The sequence below is a fragment of the Phalacrocorax aristotelis genome, chromosome 6, assembly GCF_949628215.1.
Source record: "Phalacrocorax aristotelis chromosome 6, bGulAri2.1, whole genome shotgun sequence".
Taxonomy (NCBI): Eukaryota; Metazoa; Chordata; class Aves; order Suliformes; family Phalacrocoracidae; genus Phalacrocorax; species Phalacrocorax aristotelis.
The window spans coordinates 7,648,170-7,671,762 of NC_134281.1; the positions used below are offsets into that span (position 1 = coordinate 7,648,170).

At 44.2% G+C, this 23,593-nt stretch overlaps 1 protein-coding gene across 2 annotated transcripts in view; it reads left to right on the forward strand.

Annotated features, from left to right (window-relative positions):
• The window catches only part of LRIG1 (leucine rich repeats and immunoglobulin like domains 1), a 94,933-nt gene that overhangs the window by 32,870 nt on the left and 38,470 nt on the right, over positions 1-23,593 (forward strand). For both annotated transcript variants that reach the window (XM_075095754.1, XM_075095755.1), the window contains exons 2-3: positions 4,558-4,629; positions 9,523-9,597. In XM_075095754.1, the coding sequence (XP_074951855.1) occupies positions 4,558-4,629; positions 9,523-9,597 (147 nt within the window). The remainder of the gene's footprint in view (positions 1-4,557; positions 4,630-9,522; positions 9,598-23,593) is intronic.

Below are 23,593 nucleotides of genomic sequence, written 5' to 3' on the forward strand. Positions count from 1 at the left end.
AAAGTTCAGTGATCCGCAGTGCCATTTTCACAATGCTAACTGAAGGCAAACACTGCTTTCTAATTTAGAGGCTGGAATGGATGAATAGACAGAACAGGGCCCTTCCCGTATTGATTTAACGTGCTCTGTTCCCGACCATGGGCATCTTAGCGGCAGGAGGGGGAAAACCCTACACTGTTGGATTAACCAATACAAGGAAGAATTGAAGAAGTATGCAATGGATAAACAATGTGCAGAGCACTTTTCATGCCATTAAGTCAAAATATAGTTTTTTAAAAAATCCAAACCTCAGACCAGGTTTTATTTTACAGGGGAAAAAACCAATCTGAACATATAGGGGCCACTCAAGTTGGTGGCTCTGCTCTGTCTTCTTCGCTATCTGTAGAACCTTTGTAGGATGCTCCCCTCAAGTTACAGCCCAGGCTTCTCTTGTCCAGAATTTATGTAGGTTGTATTTAAATTCTGTTTTCTTTCCACAGTTGTCTTGGAGGGATCAAAATATCTTCCCATGAGTAACTTGGCAGAAACACGTGCCCACGCAGAGCGAAACAGGCAGTATGCAGGGCAGTCTGCTTTCTGCAGGGGTATGCCCATGCTCAGGCACAGCCAGCCCCGTATGTAGATGCAGGTGCCAGGAAATGGGCTGACCGTACACCAAAGACGTGGTCTCTTGGGACTGATGAAAACACTAGATAATGCTTTAGAAGCTGCCACTTTGAAGATACACCTAGCATCTGAGAACTCAGATGGTTATGGGGAGTGCTGATTTGGGAAAGGACGGGGTTTTGGCTTTGCATTTTGAGGGCTCCTTTTCGTTGAAGACGACATCTTAGAATACTGATAGCAGAAACATTGGCTCAGTGTGAGCCATTGCACTACTGCATGGCATCAGACCAAGGGGTTCCTTGAAGCAATGCATTCTGGGAGAGCAGAAATGTGACAGTTTCCAGCGACAGAACAGCTGTGCCCCCAAGCTTGGCATCTCCAACCAGCCTGCATTGCTGGTCTGCTTGGCCTGGAGAGGCTGAGCTTGTGGGGACGTTACAGCCCCTGCAGCACTTAGCGCACTGCTGTACGTTTGGGACCCATACTTTGTGGTGGGGGAGTGTCATATGCACCCATGACCTCAAGTTTTGAGTTCCCTTCTTTGTTTGCGTTACTGGAGCCTAACCAAGATTGAGGCCTCATTTCATCAGCATCGGGCAAACCGAGACAATACCTACCTCAATTTTATTTACAGTCTAAATAGAGAAGACAGACAAAGGGTGGCTGTGGAAACAAAAGCTTTGGAGAGGTGATGTGACACGACCCGGTCACCCAGCAGGAGATTAAGAGAGCCAGGAATAGACAGAGGTTTCCTGACTCCCAGTCCGAATGATCTATCTATTGGAGCATGTTAATTCTTTCTCCCATTTGCATGCTGTGACTAGCATGCCAAGTACTGTCTAGTGAGGGGATCTGAGTTCCTTTGATTGCTAATGCTTCAGGCTGGAAATTCCTGGACATTTTAATGTAAGTTAAAATACAGCTAGTCTCAAATTGAGTAAACTGTTTATTCTGCTGTATCTATTTAATTTCAAGTCTCCTGTTTATTTTGCACTGACCCGTTATTTCTAGCTTTTATGAAGTGTATTGTGTGTTTAGTGAGGATATAGCTGGTGGCTGGAGTGGGTAGCACGGAGAGGACTGAAGACTGGCTTACAAGAAGATGGGGTTCACCTGTATTTCTGCAGCAACCATTGGAATAGGCAAAATGGTTGTGCTCTCTAAAGAACCAGCTATTTGTGCCATGCCTTTGATGTTCAGACTTCTCAAATGGCAGCAATAATAATCAGAAAGTCGCTTTGGGTGATGTTAAACCATGGCCATGAAATAATTTAATTTACCAAGACCTTTGTGTTTTCACTTCTGAACTTCTGAAGGTCACATCAGCATCACTCAGTGCTTGAGCATTGGCTGAGCCAGGGATCTGTTCCCTTTGACAACTGTAGGGATGATCAGTTTGGTGCCTGTCATTCCCAGTGCTCGGTTCACAAAATAGCCTCTTAGCCTACTGCGGAGGAATGTTTTGAGGAAAAATACATTACCTTAAGAAATGCAAAGATTTGCAGCAACAGAAGGCACAGAAATACGTTAAAACAGATGGATTCATGCATGGTCATGAGTGTGGTTGTATTTCACCCTTACAGTTTGTCACTAGTATTTCTGTGTCAGCTTTATTTTTGTGTTGAGCCTATTAGATGTTACCTGTTGTATTTTCTCTTCTTGCCTGTACATCAGGGAGGGACAAGTTCCAACCTGATCTTGCTGTGTGTTTTTTTTTTTTAAAGTAATGTAATCTGTGGGCAAATTGCACTTTAATTCATAATTGTGCTATGAATATGGACTTGGCTTTCAAACGCACTCTGAGTTTAAACTGCAGTTTGACTTTTATGTAGATAAATGCCTTTGAGTTCATAGTGAAATGGATATCTGCTGTAGGCTGGTATTGATTTAAAGGTCTCCTGAGTGTTTTAAAAGACAGTAGGGGCTTACAGGACAGCATATTTTAGAAGTAGATGCTTGGTTAGGTTTTACACTCCTTTGTAGCTTCGGGTCTAGATTCTGTTAAGAGCCAGCGTATGCTGTTGATTTGTAGAGCCTTCTTTCACAGCAGGTATTGGCAAAAAATTGAACGTTTTGGGCAGGGAGCTGTCTTCAGTGTTGGCTGCTTTGAAATGATGGGGAGCAGCGTGTGTGTGAGAACCATCGAATTGTTCCCCTGTGCAGGGGAATGCTTTGAGGGCTTCCCATAAATGCCTTGTAGGAAGGCAAGTGATCAATAATTGCTTTTTAGCTTGAAAGAGGTGTTTATCGCTTCCTGCTAATCATGCCGAGTTGGTGAGCTTTGTAGTTTTTCAAGTCTTGGTGTTAGTAAGCATTGCTGTGGGCCTAGATTTCTCATTGCATTGTCACAAAGTGCAGTGGCTTAGCGCGAGCAATAAAAACAGGACATCTCCTGGCTATGCTCTTCTGCCAGCTGCCCTTTTTTTGTGTCCCTCAGCTCTTGGGTAACGTAGCATGGGTAAAAGTTCAATAGGTGCCTCAGTGACTTAGGTCTTGTTTACCTGTATGGGCTCCAGACCTGCTTGGGTTCTGTGGGCAGAGCTTTAAAACAAAGAAAATATACAAAACAGGGAAGATTGGCCAGTTTTCTAGTCTGACTGGCTTAGTGGTTTGAATAAGTAGCTGAATGTTTGATGGCTTATCTAAAATCAGGCCGTGAATCTTTTGGGTCATGTTCAGAGGTGCAGTAAGAGGGTGTAACCTCCCTGCAGAGGAGACATGAGAGTTGAATTTTACCCAGGATAATATCCTAGAGCAGGGTGTGGAGCAGGGTAAAATTAAAGTAGGTCCCCCTCATGATTTCCTTAAAACTTACTGTGGTTGCTTTTCTGCTACCACCCATCAATTTGCCTCTTCCCTCTTTAGATTACACACTCACAGGAACATGCCAGCACTGCATACATCATGTTAATTAGGCCATTTGTTAATTTCCGCATCATTAGTCACTTGGTCTTAACTGATCTGTGCTCTCCTGGTAAGTCCATAGCTGCAGGTTTGACCTGTTGCATGTGATGTGCTGATAGTGTGTATCTTGGAAGGGACACTTTGCTGTTGCACCATATGATGCTGCAGCAGAGCATGGCAAAGGTCTTGCCTATGGTTTTCGGAGTAGGTACTTTATTTGGGTTCTTCTGTCTGTTTGCTGTCCTTAGCAATCCTCGCAGTGTGCTTCTTCCAGAAGCACATTGAGTTCTGGCTGTATTTCCAAACAGGGATGTCCTGCGAGGCAGGTCTGTTCTCCTACCAGGCTGTTTTCAGATAATACAGCACAACCCACTTGCCATCCATCAGTGAAGTGCTGTAATATGATCTAGATTTGGACTGTTGGGTAGTTGAAAAGCTTTGGTTGGAGTTGTTGAGGACCAAAATGTGTACTACTGCTATTACATAACTGGCTGAAAGCTGTAATCACTGATTAAAAAAGAAAAAAAAACACATTTGGTGATATACTAACATCTTGTTAGAAAATGTAGAATATACTTTACGTTTGCTCAGAGTAAGTGTACATACCTATGTGTATTTTCAATGTAATGCAGTGATATATAAAAATACTTGGTGTGAATATAGCTATAAAATATTTAGCAGAAGGTTTGTTGATTGTTTCAGTTCAGGCTTTAATTTGTCAGGAAACATCCTATTCATCTGTGATTAGTTTTGTGGTTGTGAGTAACCAATAGAAGAATAATAAATGCAATTGTGTAATATAAAGACAAATTAAAACCACAGTAATGCAAAAGAGGAAGAGCTTAGGGAGAGTTAGATAACATTTTCATCACAGAACCAAATTTGCTCATGTGTTCAGCAGAGAAGTGCTACTCTGCCATGTTTAAGTGCTCTTGTTTAAAAACACCAAAACCCCACCCTCCCAGTGTAATCCAGAATAATTAAGATGACTGTTTTGCTGAGCATGGTGACTGCAGTATGCTGATCCCACTGTCTTTATTTTAACAGAAACCTGAGCTACAACAAGTTGACGGAGATTGATCCTTCTGCCTTTGCAGGGCTGTTGAACCTGCAGGAAGTGTAAGTATTCTTTCAAAGGTTTTAATTGTATTTTGCCAGGGCAGCTTGTGGGCCAGGAGGAAATAGTATATAGTTTCCTAAGACACTACCTTCCTTGAATGAGTAGATCTGACTTGGTATGGAAGGGTTTTTTTCTCCATATTGAACCTGTGCTGTTTTTTTTAAACTAATCAACTAGCAGAACACAACTTCCCAATTAAAACAGCATGGCTATAATTGGTGCTTGCCTCCCTCAGTCTTGTGCAATGCTCTGAGGGAGCAGTTCAGCTAACACACCTGAACATACACACAAAGCTCCTTGCTGAAAGGATAACCCTGAAGCAAGGCAGAACAGCCTGGATCCTGATACCTGATGCCAACCTAACCCAAATCTCCCAGGAAACAAAGGTGTAGTGTAATGGATAACAAAGCACTTAACTGTGTCTCCTCCTCTCTGACATTTGTGTTCCTTTTGGAACCAGAACAGATTCTGTCTGAAGTCTGCTAGGGAGAGGCTGAAACAGCAGAGCTGTCTGCTGCTTTGGTGGGAGAAGGAGCTGGTGAAGGTCTGAGGGGTTCTGCCGGACCCCCGTTGCTGGTAAAATAAACTTTGTTTGGATGAATCAGAGGATTTCCTAGCTTCAGATCGGTGTAAGCACTCAGCAGTTACCATTCACGGGGGAGCTCTGCTTGTCAGCTACTCGCAGTGATTCCTGGAGCTCAGATTTTGGGTTTTGAAAAACGAAAGTGATGAAAATTGCAAGCGGTGGGTTGAGGTAATGAGCTTGTGTTTGAATGTTGAATCGCTGGCATACTTGAGGTTTGGGCTCTGTTTGAAGAGCTACTGATGCCTCATGGGAAACTGAAAAAACATTTCCTTTCAGAAACAATACTGTGCTTTGTGTATATCATGCATTTTCTCTTGTCCTCTGTCTGTTTTCATTAAGTGTTGGCTCCGGGGCTCGCAGAGGGGCCAGATCCTGTGATTCTTAAATAGCAAAGGGTTTGCTACAGTGGGAGTTCTGACTGCCTGCAGGACAGGACCATGGGGATCAAAATGTAGCATCTCTCCCCTGGCCTTGATTGCCCCTGGCTCCCCTGCTTACACTGATAGTAGGGACTTGCTAGGGATCATGACTGAAGTGAGGAATATGCATCAGGAGTGACTGCAGTGCTCTGAAATCAGTTCATCATGGTCATCCTAGAGAACAGTCAGGGAGGGGAGAGAAAGTGATGCAGGTCAGCAAACTGCTGCCTATAGGATCTGTTTCTCAACTTTTCTTTAAACTGTGAAAGCCTTAAATTACTCTGCTTAAAGAGGAGAATTGCAGCTCTGATCCCATGAGACTTTAGAATTATCCTAACATAATTGTGGCTTAGCAATAGCTTTTATTTGTGGAAGTGCCTGAAGGCATGTGACTTCAGGGAGCGCTGTGCTGGGAAGCGTGTATGGCTTCTGATTCCTTAGGTAAGGAGCTCCCTTGTGCAGAGCGCTGCATGTGCCAAGAGCAGGACAAGCCTTGCACTGAACAGTCAGCTGCTAAAAAAAAAGCTGTTAGGGTTTGGGGGAGGCAAGTAATGCAGCCCACAGAGTAATGGTGCAGATAAGAGCTGCTTGCTGTGTCAGAAAGGCAGGCTTAGGGAAAAGGAAGAGAGCAGAGGAGTGAGTAGGAGGGAAAGGGAGCAGTCAGAAATGGGAGACTGGAAGGGAGGGAGAGGTCTGGAGTGCAGCCTGGAAGGCAAGCTCTGGAAAGTGTGAGGGAGAAGCTGTATTAAAAGCCCTGTCTACCAATCTTGGTTGCTTTTGAATAACAGCTAAACCACAGACCACTGAAATAAACTGCATTTCACAAAGAGAACCACATCTGTACTGCCAGAGCATCTCCTTTCTGAGTTTTTTTTAAGCACTTTACAAATATTCATGAAATAAGTATCATGCTGTGGCATGTCTTTGAGAGCAAGTCAGTGTTTTGCTGTGCGCGCTGTGCTGGGCAAACCAAGTCACCCTGAGGGAAAGAGATTGCCCCAAATAATACACACATTGATAAGACCTGAAACCTCCCATGATGCTTCAAACACAGTGCCTGTGGTTTCTGAGCATTACAGATGAGGCTCAAAGCTCTGTGTGTGTCTCTGTATGTGAATAATTAGTGTGATATATCTTGAAAACATTTTGTTTTCCCCTTGACTTTAAGAAAATGTCTGCAAACCAAGAGATTTCAACTTCATAGCTTATCTCGGGTGCTCTGTTTTGCTTTACTGAGATTGTAATAAAGTAATAGTTGTATTTACCCTACGCTTTTCCCTTTCCCTGGGTTTAGGCAGTTGTTTGTGGGCTTGTTTTTGTTCATTTGAGAAGCTTTTTATTCCTTAAGTTTGTCTTTGTGGGGTGAAACTTAGTGGCTGAAAGTGATACAAAACTCTATGATCCCACATGGTCTGAAATAGGTCACTTTGCACTGATGGAGGCTCAGGTGGCAGGGGCTGGAGCAAGACATTACTTTCCTTCAGGACATTTATGGTTTCTCTCATCCCCTTTGGTGGCTCACTCTAATGACAACCCCCTGGGGTGTGTCCATTCTTGTGCCTTGGTTGAAAGGGTGGGATGGAGGGTGCTGCTGTGGGGTAGGCCCTGTGGCCCTTCCTGCGGTTTCCTCAGGTCATATGGATCATGGGATCCATGAAAGAGATGATTGCATGGTGCTCAGGTTTTCCAGGCTCACTTGTAACAAAGAAGTAGTAACTGTGCTAAAATTCCTCTCTAAACAACTCACCTTTTATTTTCTAAAGTGCCTTTCACTGAAGGCTCTGGAGAGCTGTGCTATTTTTGAGCAGGCTCCATTTCAGCTTGACACCAGCCTGGCAACTGTACTGTAAATATTTTATACGGGTGGCCCCCCTCCTCCTCTGCCTTAGCATCCAGAGGCAGCAGGTTTATGTTGTGAAGCGGGAGGGCTGGGGAGCAGAAAGGAGACTGAAAGTTTACATTTGAGCCTGGCTGTTCTGTTTTGGGTTTTCTTCCTCTTTTTTTCTTGTTGTTGTTATTCCCTTTACAAGGGGGAAGGGGAAGATGAGGGAAATCCCAAGCAAATACCGAGCTTGGCTCTCTGTTCTACATTGGCAACTGATGCCTGTGAGCTGAGAGAGAATGAGGTGGGAGCCACTTCTAACTTCCGACCTGACAGGAGGCTGATATATGAAAACCATGTTTATGCTGGAGTGTTCGACCAGTTGTTAGATGCTGGTTAGTGTCGGAGCTGCTGAACCAGAGCTGACCCAGGCTAGCGCAGGGTGGGCCTAATTATCCTCCTCCCGTGCCCTTCCAAAAGATGCTCAGTTGGATGTTAATGAAAACATGGCACAAATATAAGCATTCTAATGCTCTTTCCATGCTGTACGCTTTGTACCTTTGAAAGGTCTAGACCATGCTATAACACAAGCAACAATTAGCTTTTACTTGCAAAGTGGAGCTCCTTCCTGAATTGCAATGCATCTGGCTTCCCCCGCCCCCCCCCCATATATTTTAAGGTATGAGTATGTCAGAGGCAGAACCGAGGCTGAGGAAAGCTTTTATCCCAGCAGTGCCTGGAGCTTCTCATGAAATCAAATATCTTGCCTCTTCTCGGAGGAGTCAGAAGGAAGTTCTGAGATGGATATATTGCTGCTGCTCTCACACCTGTCAAAAATAGTTTTAAAGGAAAGAAAAAAAAAACCCAACCCAAAACAAACCACAAACCCATTACGATTCAGGATTGCCCCAACTTGTGCCCATGGCTCAGCACTCCTCAGCTGTGCCATGCTCTCCTGCCAGCTATGGGATGCTCTGCCTCTCGCACCCAAATGGCAGTCTTTTTGAGATCGCCTTTCGGAGCCCCTGCAGAAGGGGAAGCAGTTTAAAGGCAGGCAGTGGAGAGAGACCCAGTGAGGCTCTGCCTTGAGCAATAGCTGGTTGGAGGCAGCTGGGGGGGTCCTGGGGAGCTGCTGTGTGTGACCCTGCACAGCCTGGCAGGGGCTCGGCTTTAATTGCTTCAGCATGCGACAGCGGGGGAGCGGGCAAGATGGCTAAGAAATTAGGTAATTTTCAAGCAGCCAGACAAACGACTGTTACAGTAATTAATTGACTAATTCACCGTACAAACAAGGGCTCTTTAAACCAAGGAAGAGCTGGTCACATGGCAAGGATCTGTTTTCAGTCAGAAAAACACTTCAAACATTAGACCATTGAAGGGGACATTCTTGTAACGGTGTTTCCAGGAGCGGGGCCCTGTCTGCAATTGCCATTAGCCCCGGGGGGCTGCATGGTGCTTGCCAGCTGGCTGGGGTAGGTCACCTGTTCTTGGTGGCATCGCTGCACCCAGTGCCAGTTATTTGTGTGTGTGTGTTGCTGGCTTCGTGGGGCTGCTCGTGTGGGATTCATGGCACCCTGTGGGAGCCCATGCCCTGGCCTAGAAGGGTGAGTGGTGGCTGCTGCTTCGGGAGGCAGTTTACCTCATTGCCTGAGGCAGAGGGACCCATCTGCCTCATGGCCATGGGTGAAAAGAGCCTCCTATCTCAGGCTTGGCTCTGTGATGACTGGAAACTCAGGGCCATGGAGGGCTGTGGCACAGAGCCTTCCTCTGTGGTGCTTGACTTTGCTTAAGGGAGTGGGCAGAAGGGGAAAGAAGGCCTTGCTTTTATAAAGAGGATACTGTGGGACCAGTTATGGTGGCTCTCACTTGTTAACAGGTTGGGAGGATAAAGGTGGGACTGTCAGAAAGATGCAGAGTAAATCCCTTGAGGTGGAGGCCTCTGCCAAAATATTGGTGGTCCCGGCGACTCAGGAGGTCTGGGTAAGGAAGTGCTGTGGCCATCCCCTACTCCCATGCACTTGGTAGCAGGCTGTTTGCTTCAACAATTAATTTTGATTTGTTGCAGGCGACTGAACAACAACGAGCTGACTGCCATTCCCTCCCTGGGATCCGCTGCTTCCAGTGTCCGCTCCCTCCACCTGTAAGTCACTGCTGTCTCATTCGACTTTTGACATGGGGCTGTTTGGGGGGGTAGGTTTAGCTGCTGCTGGCTGAGAGTTTTGTGTGTCACACCTGCTTCTGCTGACTCTTCAGATCTCATTATCAGGCTTGTTAGCACCTCAATTAAGAAACATCTTCTGGAGTCCTGTGATTTGTGTGAGGTTGGGCTTGATTAACATTGTGCTTATGGCCTGTGGTAACTTATGTCAGTAAACTCCACAGGTTAGTTGCATATTGAGGAAAACTTTTTTCCTCATCTGCCTTTGGGTTTCAACCATTGTCACGCTTTTGCCATTAAAGGAGTATATAATTTTACTCGCTTGTTTTTATTTCCCCTGGCCCTGTTCTGATCATCTTTTTTCTTTTCTCTGAAAGCCAGAGACTATTCACATCTTAATCTTTGAGGGAACTCACTCCAGACATGTTTTTATGGTTTCTTTCAACTTATCTCTTTTTTTTTTCTTTTGAGAGGGTGATTGGTGACTGTAAGGCTAGATCTGCAGAAGCTTTGAAGTTCCTGACTTTGGTAGTTTAGGTGCCTGCAGAAGTGTTAGACACCTGAGAGTCCTTGTATATCTGCCACTGAGGATCTCGGATTGGGAATGCTGCTGAAGGGAATAAAGACATTATAATATCAAACTTAGTACCTTAAGAGTGTGGATTTCTAAAATTATTTTTGCATGTGTCTGCTTGTAATGCACACCAAGAAGGAATTTTGCTGAGGTATGCACAATACCTCCCAAGTTCCTGGGAAGGGGAAGTGGTTGTAGCTAATGCAGACTCAAGCAATGTGCGTGAGTAGTTTGAGCGATGGCTCCCAGTGTGCGTGGCCTTGCAGCATACACCTGCAGGCAGGTGCCCATCTTTGCCGTGGATTTGCTTCTCCTTGTAGCAGAAAATGCCCGTGTCTGAAGCACCAGGCAATTGGTGGCTCGCGCTCAAAAGGCTCCGACTTACTCAGAGGCAACCTTGATCTGTTGACTAAAAGTACATTCCTGTTACTTAAATCAAGGACAGAACTGAGTGAAATGAATTGGCACTGTTCCTGCTCTTCTGCTAGGCGGTGTTAAAATATGCAAAGCAGAACTCCCTCACTGTCTTAATTCGTTCTAGGGATCTTAGCTTCAAACTGGCATCCATATAACACTCCTGGTGTGAAGAGCCTTTAGCTTTTGTTTGAGATATGGTGCCTTTCATCTGGTCCTTGGGTATACCGTGTTCCTGCAGAGCTTATGAAGAACCAAAGTGCTCCTCTGCTATCATTAGTGCTAGGTCTAGCAAGTGTCTCTGTTAAATGCATAAGTAACCACTTTACCTCCTGGGTGGAGGGGTGGCTTGTGTCTCAGCAGTTATCAGACCTGTCAAATGTGTCGCATGCAGTTGGTGTGAAACCAACTTGTTTGATTTCTGCCTCCTGCCGCAGCCTCGCCCTGCTTGTGTGACCACATGTGAAGTCTGGATGCATGATCTGGGGGCTGCTGGCTGCAGAGCAGGGCGGTAACTCCCTCCAAGCAGGGTCCCTTGCTTAAGGCACGATCCCCTGACATGAGAGGCCATCTGCCTGCCACTTGAACTAAGCTTACCAGGCTGCCACAGAACCCAGTGTGTTATGCACGGGGAGTCAAAAAACTCCAGAAATCTGATTTATGTGTGGAAAGCTTGCATACGGTTTACCGTTCAGGATATAACTTCAGGCCCCCCAAATCAGCTTTTCTTTCTCGCAAAGTCTATAAATGATCTGAGTTTCACAAGCCCTGTTGTTATTTTTGCTATTAATTTAGCTGTTGGCAAAGGACCAAATTGCTAGAGCTTTAGTTTTTTATTCCTGAAATGAAATAAGCGGTTTGGAAAGGAGGGATAATGACTGGGTGAAGGCAGTAGATTTACAACTCCTCTGAAATTTCAGAGTGGTGCAGAAGGAAGGGGAAGGTACAAAGCCAAATGATAAAAGGACAGTATTCTAAACAGACCTGCTTAGTATCGCTTTCCAGAAATCTGTATTGGTTTCCTCAGCTGCTACACATAAATAACTCCGATAATAGGATTTGTAATGCTGCTGTCATATCTCTGCGAGAAGAATCTGTTTGGCTTGTTTTGGAGAATGCCACTTTTCCCCCATTCCATTTCCTTTTCATTTTTATCAGAGGTAAAAATAATCTGAAAGATGTTTTAAAGTACCTGCTTTAATCAATGTTGCTGACTAACTTGCATTGGAATGATTTGCTGAGGAAGTGGGGCTTTCTCCATCCTTGGGAGTCTTTAAATCAATTGGATGGCTTCCTAAAAGATGGTCCTTTAGTTCAACTCTAGGTTAATGGGCTTGATACGCAAATTGTTGGATAAAGTTCTCTGGCCTTCCGTGATGTAAGGAATCGGATTATATGGTCATATGGGTTTTTTCTGGCCTTCAGATCTCTGAAGTAATAATTGGGGAGGCTGCCAAACCAAATCCAGAGTGAAGACTCATAATGAAGACTGTGTACTGAGAAACTGGTTTAAGTATATAGTGTTACAGTGAATCCTTACTGCTCAAGAAAAATAAATACATTTCCTTTTTTTTCAGTGTTTATAAATGTGTGAAGTGTGTTTACCTCACAAACCTCTGAAGTAGGTTTTGTATATAGCATGTGGTTAAGTATTTCCAAGGGCTGTGAATGTATTATAAAAGCAAGGGTTGTGTATTTGTCACTCAGAACAGCCCTTTTCAATGAGTTACTTTATCTCCTACTCTTCCTGAACTGCAGAATAGACTTTCTCTCCTTTTGGTGCTGGGAGAAAGGAATCTGCCGTGCTGCCAAGCCCAGATTTTCCATGAAGGTTTAACAAGCTTGATGGCTTTGCACTCACTGTTTTGGGGTTTCCTGTACCTATCTCCATCACCCAAAACTTGCTTGACCCCATGTGCACATGGACTGTGGGCTGGTTATATATATGTAAACATGTGGGAATCTGTTGGAGAGAAAATTCTCAGGCTTTCTGCTGGCTTTTGGACGTTTTAGGCTGCAGATGGATACAGGCATAACATATGCATCAAACATGGTATGCCCTAATATACTGCCATGAAGTTTTAGTTCAGTTTAATTATTCCTTGAAGAGTCAGTTTGTTTGCCTTGCACATTGAAAATACTGCCAGAGTTGTTCATCTCAACAAGAGCAAACATAAGGGACTTGATAAGGCTTTTAATAGAACAGAAGGGAAAATAGTCTATGTACGGGTTACCAAATAAAGACAGGCATTAAATGCAAACATCTGTTAGTGCAAACAAAAGCCAGGAAATTCAGCTGGGAGGGGGAGAGACTGAATCTGGATTCATTCCGAAATTACATCGGAGTAGCTGAGAGGAGAATCTTGCCTGAAATTCCCACAGCATTTGTAATTTAGCTGCAGTTCCTAGACTTGCACACTTGGGAGTTGATGGCAGGATGTTTTCACTGACATGCTCTTGGCTGAGGATTTCCCTTCCCAGTGTTCTTCGGAAACTCAAGTGTGTTAACTCTGTAGGCTCTCGAAGACTCTTACCTGATCTGTTGGGGAAGGGGAGGATGGAAGAAACAGTGTATTTGCAGAACTAAACCTGTTTATATCCAACTTTCTCACTAACTTGTGTGGAGAGTCTCTTAGCCTTGCTAGTGTGCCAGGAAAGAGGAGGACCTGAGTTGTGATCAGTGCTGTGTTGGCATGTTACCATGGGCTTCCCACAAACACGTGTGCAGGTACAAGCTCAAGCCTGTCTGCCACCGCTTCACCTACCTGCACGTGGGTAAATGCATCCTGGAGGGCTTTTGGGATGTCCGTGTGGGATGACAGAGGTGGATCCTTGTCCTCTGCCCTAGCTCCAACGTGGCCAGCCTGATTCAGTCAGCATCCACTGATGCAGGCACAGCAGCATGGGCTGTTACACAGCTGCAGAGCTCCGGGGAGAGCCTGCTAACCAGGCCTCCGAAGCAGGCGTGGTAAACAAAGCACACTCTGCTGCATCCTTAGCTGGCTAGGAATTAAGGAAGTTAACAGATTAAACAGTTAAAAATAACTTTCATTTATTTCACTGTAAGTCTTTTAAGCCCCCAGCCATTTAGGAACAAAGGGGATAGTGACCCACAGCAGTGAGCTGTATGTTAGCAATGTTCAAAGCTGTTCGGGATGCTTTGGCCCCATGATCTTGCTCTGAATAAGCACAGATAACAAGGAAGTCAGAATAGGGATTTTTGGACCAAAACAGTGTGAAATAGGATTAGCTGGTTAACAGCTAATACTCAGCAGCATATTTACTGGGGAAAGTGAAATCAATAGGACTACTCTGCTGCCAAACTGAGCATGAAAGTCTCTTGAAGAAAATCAATCTTCTTTACAGGCTCATTAATGTAAAGATCAATTCACATTAAACTGTAATTAAACAGAGAGGGCTAATAGGAGGAGTGTAAGTGATCTACTGTGCCACAGGCAAAATATATCATGTAAAATTTAAAAATTAAATACATGAGCAATTGGAAACTGGGAGCGGCAGGGAGCAGGCTAGGTCTGATTGAAAGGACTGGTGAGCTTAGGTGCCGCTGGGGCAGCATGGCCCTTGTGGAAAGGGGGGTACTCTGTGCTATTCCATCTGGGTGTTGGAGGCAAGACAGGTCAAAGACTAGCCAGTAATTTCTGCGTCAGGAGTAATGATTCTTGAGAAGTGGTTTGTTGAAGAGTTTTTCCTCTGAGGTGTTGGGGATTTCACTGTAATTCTGGTTAAATTAGTCACATTGTTAGTAATGTGACTTTTTTCCTCATCTGGCTTTGGCTTTAATTTTCATTGTATCTCATTAGACCTTTGTACTGGATTACTGTTGACTGGTCTTGGAGATACCTAACATGGCAGAATCAGGATCATGCTATTGATCTTCCTCCTGGAGTTGTTGCTTTCTTAGTAAAAGCTTGGGAAAGCAACTGTGTTACTGGAGTGCTGTTTGTGCTGCTTTGCTGGTGTTGTCAGATGTGGTGTGCAGAGCCTCTTTCTAAAGACCCATGTAGTCCATTAGATTTTGAGCTGCTATTTCGCTTTCACCCAAGACAAATGTGTCTTGCAATGTTAGCTGAAGTACTGCTAGCAGTCACTGTACTTTGCTAATCCAAGTGTGATCTAGCAAATACGCCTTCATTTCCACAGGCTTCTCCCAGGAGCTGAGGTGGTGATGTTGAGATGTGTGACCCCAGTTTGTCTTTGCTTCTCAAGTTAAGATGAAGACTCAGCTGAGTATCAGAACTGTAGCTTCAATTCCTGCCTGTGGCAGCCTCTCTGGGTGACCTGTTAGAGGAAAGAGATTAAAACTGTTGCACCTGTGCTGTTTATAGAGCACAGCTCAAGCCTGAGCTGGTATCTACATGAGGTGCGAGCTCACTTCATGTTCCTGACTAGGCCAGAATATAAGCCTCTGTGTGGGTGGTACTGATAGTTGAGAAGTTTGGGCTGAAATGAAGAATTGAGTTGAGCTAACACGATAGTGTAGATGTAGCCTTGGAGGCCACTTGTGGCCTGGGATCCTGCTGTGCTAATTGCTGTACAAACAAAACAACTGCCTTGACCCCCAAGAGACTTAGTCTGCAAGTCATCTTTGCTGGAGTTAAAAAAGGATGATCTAACAATCAGAAATAAGGGGAATACTCTGTTAATTCCATCTGGGTCACAGAAAGTGGTTTTGTACTCCTAAGCACAAAATCCAGATGACTCAGATGCAGCCGTGTGCGGGGTCTGGTTGAAGTCAGCAGGCTCTGCATGTGTCCAGGACGTGTCTTGGGCAGCTCAGAAAACCATGTTGCCTGCCATGCTGCATAATTACTTGCACAAAGAAAACTTTCTCTGCTAAGTAAGGCAAAGGGGTATATGCAGGTGTGGATCCATCAGTGGGAGCAGATTAACTCCTAGCCCCTGCTTGCATCAGGTCTTATGTGGTGTAATGTCTACAGGGACCAATTCTCCAGTGTTTACTCAAGCAAACTCTGCTCAGAGGCTGGAGAGAGAGCTGCTTTTTGAGGATTAGGTCCATACTACAGGCTGCACTGCTGCTGGTTTTGAATGTGAATATGCTGATGTAGTATGGTGAATAGAAAGAATGCTGGCAGTCTGTTCAGTATGCAAGCAATGTACAGGCATAAGATATTCTGAAACCCACCTCTCCTGTTTGTTTTGCTCAGAGTTCATAGTGAGGCTGTGGTGTGTAAAGCCCGCTAGTTCTTGAGGCCAAAGACTGCAAGAGCCTTTCCCAGTGGAGGAAATTCTCATTAATCATGTGCTCCCAAGCACCAGAAGAGATGCTGTTTTGACTTCTCTTTTGAGCTGTTGGAACTCTTCTAATCACTTGCATGTCCTCTTCAAGCTTTCAGATATAATGTGAGCGCGTGGAAATGGCAAAGGATCTGAGGCTATCCCAGATAAATGAGTAATCATTTATACTAGAAAAGCTGCAACACTGAAGCACATAGTCCTCAGACTCAACAAAAGAGCATCAGAAAGCAATCTGGGCATGTATAGAGCAGTGTAAAAATTGCTCAGAGGAAAGGAAAAAAGATAGTGAAAGTTGGTGGCAGCTCATGGAATACCTTTTACCCCTTGAGGCTACTTTATTATTTATTTACTAGTGAGGATAACTGTTTTGTGCAGCTGTGGCAGTTCTTCTGCAAGTAGAGAATTGCTTTGAGCTGGGCTAGGTCTGCTTTGTCTGTGTTGCTTAGTGGGCCATGCTAGGTTAGTATTTGTCCCCTCCTTCCTCCAGAACATCTTGTGGGGTGGAGCACAAGATGAGTTGGAACACTGGAACAGTATCTCTTTTGTGTGCGTCCCATGTATGAATTACACCCCAAGACCAAGTAAATTCTTGTTTGGGTAGGCCTGCTTCATCTGAGCTGAAAAGCAGGTATTGCCCAGGGCAGGTGTAACTCATGAATGTGAAGCGTATTTTGGTGCGTTGTCGAGGGCAGGTGCGTGTCATGTACAATGCATAAGATGGTTTCCCAGTTCTGTCCCTCTGCAGATCAAGCCTAGATTAGTTGTTAGGGTCATTTGTGACCATGATCTTTTGTTAAGGTCAATACAAAAAATAGCCTCATATTTGAGCCTTAGAATAGCCCAAACTTGCTACTATTAATATGCGTGGTAGATTGACTGTCTCATTTAATGGCATATGGTAAATAAAGCACATGTCTACAAAAGCAATTCTTCTGTTAGTCTTCTCAGGCTGAGCAGATTTCACATAAGTAACTTGCTGAGTTGAAAGGTTTTTTTAGCATACTGGAGTTTCCTGCCTAAAAACTGCTAGTAATGGCAATTTAGTTTGCTCAGGAGTGAGTAAAAGCAGAGTTGCAGCTGCAATAAAAGCAAGTTAAATTATTTCTGGTTAGAATTCTCTACCCATTTTTCTCTCTGAAAGTGTGGCTGATTCAGTTTTGTAACAAAATTGCACAAACTCAGGAAGCTGTCAGTATGAGTTAGTGGTTCTGCGCTTTCCTTCCTATTGAAATTGCCCTGTTAGTCCTGATTATCAGTTGACAGTTTATCCTCTTGTTAGACAAGCGGTGCTTGCTTGGAGCATCAAATAGATGCCTTGAGAGGAGTAAGAACAGGGGTGAGGTAGAATTATGATTTTTTTTTTTTCAAAGTATGGTACCATAAAGCACTTTGAAAATTTCTCCATCTTGTTTACCTTCAAGCGTCCTGGAAGGCTTGAGAACAGGCAGTGTCTTTTAGTTCCTCTGCATGTAACAAGGCTAAAACTGTTTCAGCAGAGGTGTTAAAAAATGAATCCAGCCCATGTGGTTCAAAGCCCAGTGAGCAGAACATCAGTTTTGCCATTTACCTTCTGCTCGGTATGATGCTTAGCACTTCCATCATTGCTTCCACTGGCACAGTTAGGAATAGTGTGTAATTCAGGGTAAAAAACCACTACTGTAAACAGTGTCCACTAAAAAGTGATCCTGCCATGTCTAGGGTAGAAAAGATTAGCAAAAAAAAATATCTAAAGAGCTTATTTTTAACTGAATAAAAGCTGGATGTTTGCTGGATTTTCTGTTATTTTGAACCCACGTTAAATTCCTCAATTACTCACAGAGACGAACAATAGAGATCATGTCAAAAGTGATGATCTTACTCTTGCAAAAACAGCCCTGCTAGGGGTGTGTAGGGTGGAAGATCTGCTTGCTGGTTAAGGTAGAAGAGAAAGTGATCAGTCATACCTTCAGATGAAGAGATCGCTTAAGAGGCCACCCTCCCTTCCAAGTGTGTACATAACTCTTGCTTGTTAACAGGAATTCCGCATGAATATTGATTTGCAATAAGTGGTCGGGTGAGTACATGTTCTGCCTGTCAAACCATTTAATGTTCAATTGCACATCAGGGAAGATAGCAAAGGCAGCTGGAAAATGAAATAGGAGTGCAGGGGTGTACGAGTGAAGAGAACTGTGTTAGTGGTAATATCTGAACAGAGGAAAATAAGTTGGGGAGAGAAGAATTGGGAGTTGATGGTCTATAAATGGCTCATTGAACGGACGAGTGAGTAGCATAAACAGCTAGGGAAAGGGATTGGACTTTCTGTAGTTTTTCAGGTACCCTGGAGAAAAAACACCTTTTGGTGGTCTTACAGAAGAGGGTTTTTTCCCTTCCAGATCATGTTCTTGAGACAGCTGTCATCTTGAAAATAAGAGGAGCTGAAGTAGTAAATGGTCTTATTAAAGAAGCTTGAAGAACTTACTAGCTAAATGGTGGCAAATGCTTACCACTGGTTTTACAAGATCTCCTCTAGGGAATCTTGAACATTTAGTGTTTTGCACTAGCCTGGCTTAGCGCAATAGCAGTTCTACTTCAGAGCTCAAATTTTCTGTTCCCTGGGTTTCTTGACACCTTGTCCTGCAGTTTCCTGAAACAATCCTCCCTAATTGACATGCTTTATTAATATCGGGGTGCCTAGCTCTTCTTAACAAGTTTATTTTCTTTGCTAACTTGCCCATTGCTTTTCCACGTAGGAGCTATTCCTTTTCGCAGGGTGAACAGTCTGAGCAGAGCAGAGCTCACAGTGAAGTCTGCCTAGAGGCTATCCCTGTTCTGGCGACCTTGCTGACAAGACAGATAAGCCCTTTCAACAGAGCACAAGTGTGTGTCATGTTGGAACAGACTAACCAGCCAGCCTATCTACATCTCTGAAGTGTTAACAGGAGCTTGACTGGCCAGTCAAAAAAATGTTTCTCCCACTGCTGCCTTCAAGGGACAAGTCTTTTAGTAACTTCTGCTGTAAGTTCCATGAGATTTAGAGACTGGTCTGGGGAGCAGACATATTCAAGTGTGGTGTCCTTTATTTACCTGCCTTAGCATCAGGGGCACAGAGCTCTTGAGTAGTTAAATCTACCTGTTTTCATTGTGCTCCTGTCAAAGGTGGGAAAAGCCCTGTGTCACATCACGGCTTTCAGGCATAACCAGTGCATGCCATCAAAAAGTCTGCTTGTAATTACAATTTGTATTAATGTCCCAGCATCATGGGCAGAGTCATTACATTTGGTTTGCACTTAAATTACTTCTCTGCTTGTGTATTTTCCCCTCCTCACTCCTGCGGAGAGAGAAAAGCAAAACAAAGCCACCCACAAAACACATGCACTCACTAGGCTGTGGTGGATCATCTTTACTTTGATCATTTATTACACAAAGAAAAACTAAAATCAGCATCAGGATTTAAGGATAAAAGTGGCTACATACCCTGTGATCCTGGATCCTATTGGCTTTCACATGAAAATGCTGCTCTTGTTGATTAGAAGCACAAAACTTGCCTGCAATGAAAATGAAAAGAGGCTGCTGTCTCTGCTTGGGAGTGGGACAGCGTAGCTGCTTCAGCCTCTGCTCTGGGCTAGTTAAATTGACATCTGAACTGAGTCTGATTTTTAGTCTCTTCTTCCTCATCACAAACCTGACTCATCTTGGAGGCCAGTGATAAGGATGGGGGGCCTAGGCAGCAGCCCTGACATGGAGTGGGTCCCTGTGCTGGGTGCTGTGTGCGTATGGGCTGTGGAGAGTGGGAACTCATCAGAGCAGCAAACCAGTGGGGGTGAGGCTGGGCTCTTTCTTGGCTTCAAGGAGTGCCTTATGCGTTTAATTTGTGACAGAAAATTGAGTTTGGCTGGCATATCAGCAGAAGAAAACCCTCAAGGTAAAAGTGGAAGAGGAAGAGCCAATGGCAGAGCAAGAGGGGAGCAGACCAAAGGCATAAGATGTAGAACACAGAACCACCAACTCGTCGTCTGCCAGCAACTGAAGACCCTTTTCAAATACTCACGCAGCCCTTCCTTCAAAGAGGCTCTGCTGAGCCCCACAACCCCATGCAGACAGCCGGTGCAGAGCCACGTGGTTTCCTGCATTCTTGTATGAAAACTGCTATTTACCTTTTATGACTTCCTTCTATTCCCTTCTATAGGACAATTCCCTTCCTTCTTAGCAGTTCAGGGCTCAGCAGGGCCCCTCCTCTCCTTTGCAGCCTTTCTCAGTGCTTGCTCCAGACTGAGGTCAGAAACGGTAGAAGATGGAGGGTGACAAGCAGTGGTTTGGACTAAGACTGGGAGGAGAAGGGGGTGAAAGACTGGCACAGGCATGAGTTTTTGTAAATAGGCTGTTCCAAATCAGCATTGATTATGCTTAGTGACTTAAATGATCTCCCTGCTTGTGCCAGAGAACTGGCCAAACCGCATTGCAAGTTGGGCAGCCCCTGCTGAAGACCCCTGGCCCCAACCCTAGCAGGTGCATCATCCCATTGAGGGATGCACACAGTGACTCTGAAGATAATTGCTGAGATTTTATGGTAGACCTGCACACAGGCAGGCAAGGTTGTGCTCTGGTATTGAGTTCAGGAAGGCTTCTTATAGAGAGGCTGAGACAGACAATGGAAGATGCTTTGCACAACCTTTTTAATGGATTTATGCCCTTTGAGAATGCATCATTTAGAAAGCCTCTGTGGAGTACAACTTCATGAAACATCCAGTGTAAACAGAAGAGAGCAGAAACCTTGGTCCTCTTGGAACTACTCTGTTGCTGGTGGGAGAATTGTGCCCATAACAGAGACTGTCTTGTCTTCAGGAATCTTAATTTACTTTGGCATAACAGGTTGTGCAGTCTGCTGAGGAGATAAGACAGCCTGGTTTTAAAGATGACTGACTTCTAATCCTGCTTGTCCCACACATTTTACTCTGCTAATGGGGTTAAATGCTGAAGGCCTAGGAAGTTGTGTATTGCAAAGGATATCCAAAATCGTGTGGTGTCAAGGCAAAAAAAGTCTAGTGAGAGTAAGTGCAGATCAAAGTGAGGCACAGAGCTTTTAAAAATTACATCACTTACCTCAGTATATCTAACACACAGCATAAGGTCATTCAATAAGTCAGAAAGCTTACATAAATATTGCTAGTGCAGAAATATCCTAAGAGAAACATGTATCTCACTGGATGTGGCATTTTTGGTTACGGTAGAAGAAAGGTTTTCCTTCATGCAGTTTGCATTGAACACAACAAAAGCCCTTAATGAATGTTCATCAAATCCAGACCCTTGGTTATGTCCAGCTGCTCTGAAAGCCAGCTTCTGATCTCTGCCTAATTCTTAACTATGCAGCTGCCTCATGAAAGAGCTGTGAGAGGGTGCCTGGCAGATAACATCTGCCTATGTTCAGGTAGCAAGGGTGCTCTGAGCCCATGCCTGGACTGTATCAGGGTCAGCATTTGCAGTCCATCAGCGTGAGAGGCAGATAAGTTTGGTCCTGTGGGTGTCCATAGAGTAGTAGCCATAGATAGTGAAAACATAGCCCTTGAGTCACACTGGTCTCACATGAATAGCCCTGTTGACTGCAGTGGAACTATTTGCGTGAGTAATCATTTGCTTGTGGGAATAAGGAGTTCATAACCCAGCCCTTTGCAGTGTCATTGACTTGACTTGCAGGTGGCTGCTGCTCCCAGGTCCAAAGGGGTGAATGAGCAGATCCCATTTCCCAGACTGATTTCTGACTCCAAATGTCCATGACCTGGAACAGAAATGTAGTCACTTCGCTATGAAAGGTTGCATTTCTTTCTTTCCCCTTAAAAGGAAAAAATAAAAACACGACTTCTTGAATCCTCTGTCTGTCCCAGCCTGTATATAGGTACGGGTATGAAGCTATGCCTTATGCTTGTCCATCCTAACCTACCAACACAAGGCAAGAACGTAACCCGGTGAATGAAAGCCCCCTGAAATATATCAGTTTTGAAGCTGATGTACAGCAGATGGGGAAATGTCTTTAGACTTTCTGCTGGACTAGGTCCATCAGTCTGTTCTTGCTTTACGTTTACATATGACAGTTTTAGATGAAAACAATGTAAAATGGTCACAGATTTTGTTTGCTGCATCTTAGGAAGGCTTTCTTCTGAAGGAGTACTAGGCAGAGTGAAAGATACAGGCAGACTCAGGCAGAGCATGTAAACCTTTAAGGCAAAGGTAGAATACCTGTAAAAATTACATGTGGGTGTTTTTTGGTGTGGTGTCCCTTTTTTTTTTTTGTGGCTGACCCAAAAATGTGGTTGCTTGGCCTGCCACAGCTCTGCTCTTGTGCATGCAGCCAACACCTGAACAAACAGAGCTGTATCTGCAGCAGCCTGGGAATCTGCCTGGATTCCTCAGGGAAGGAGTGATTCAGAGTATCTGAGAAAAGTGGGGGCTGCTTTCATGCATCCTTGCTTCCTGCCCAGACAATAACCCATGCAGCCTTACTCTGAAAGGGCAGTGGGGTTGTTCCCATAAGCAAATACAACCCATGTTGTATTGCGTAAAAACATACATTCTTATGGGATCGTTAAGGTTGGAAAAATGGTACAAAATCTTGAGCCTCGTGGATTGTCCTGGCAAGGATCACATGATAGTGCAAAGTGTCAGACAGCTGATGGGGCTTTCCCAGAGCAGCTGAGAAGAATGAGTGCGTATGCATTTTGGGCATTTCAGTCTTTCAGGGAAGGTCTCGTACGTAAGGATGGTGTGCCACCGATTTCCAGTATGTCACCTGCATGTTCACTTCATCTTCTATTGCAGAGATGGCTTCACTGTGCTGAAGCAGATATTTCACATGTTCCAGTGCAGTAGAGGAATCTTTCTGGAATAAAAGTCTTTGGAAGCAAAAAAATTTTTACAAGTAACATGTTAAAATCATGCAAGAAGCGTTGCATTGATAAACTGGATAAACTTTTGAGTCAAAGCTGGTGTCCAGGTCACAATGACATTCTTCTTTGTTTCTTTCCATACATTAATAAGAAGCACTTGGGACAGATCTTCAGTTATTGATAGTAATAATGTGACCAGAACAAACACACTTGCTATGTTATCAGTTCCCCTTCATCCTTGTCAGGAAAATTGTTCAGGCCTTGCATTCTGCTCTGAAACTATGCGCTTTTTTTTATTTGTGGTTTTTTTTTGTGTGTGTGTAGTGAGCAATGGGCTAAAATCAAATGGCAGATCATCTAAGGTGAGAGTGTAGGAGCCTGCGTCTTGAATCTTCTCTAGTGTTTCTGGGAGGATCAATATTAAATCTCTTGAGGAGGAGGAGGGCAGGTAATTCCAGGCCTCAGTTAGTCACAGCGTATGCGGTCTGTCTCCTGCTGCGTTACCTTTGATCTTGCTCTCTTTCCATGGCCTGTCTCTGACACCAAACCTTGCCGGTCCTGCAGTAGCAAGCACCATAACTCTTTCTGGCTCTAGTATTTGGTTTCTTCAATACTCCCAGTACGGAAATGTTAACTGAACCCTGAACTTTTTAATCTCTCTGTTTCTAGTCTTGTGATCTCCCTCATATGCTAATTTTAAAAATGTGCTTGCATATTAATAGAACCCTACCCGAGGTGTGGAGCCTCTCTTTTGAAGCTTGATTTTTATTTTTGATGCTTATAACAGGTGTTGGTTTAATGGGTTTGCTGTATTATGGTCTTTTTTTTTCTTTTTTTTTTGTGAGCCCAGCCAGCT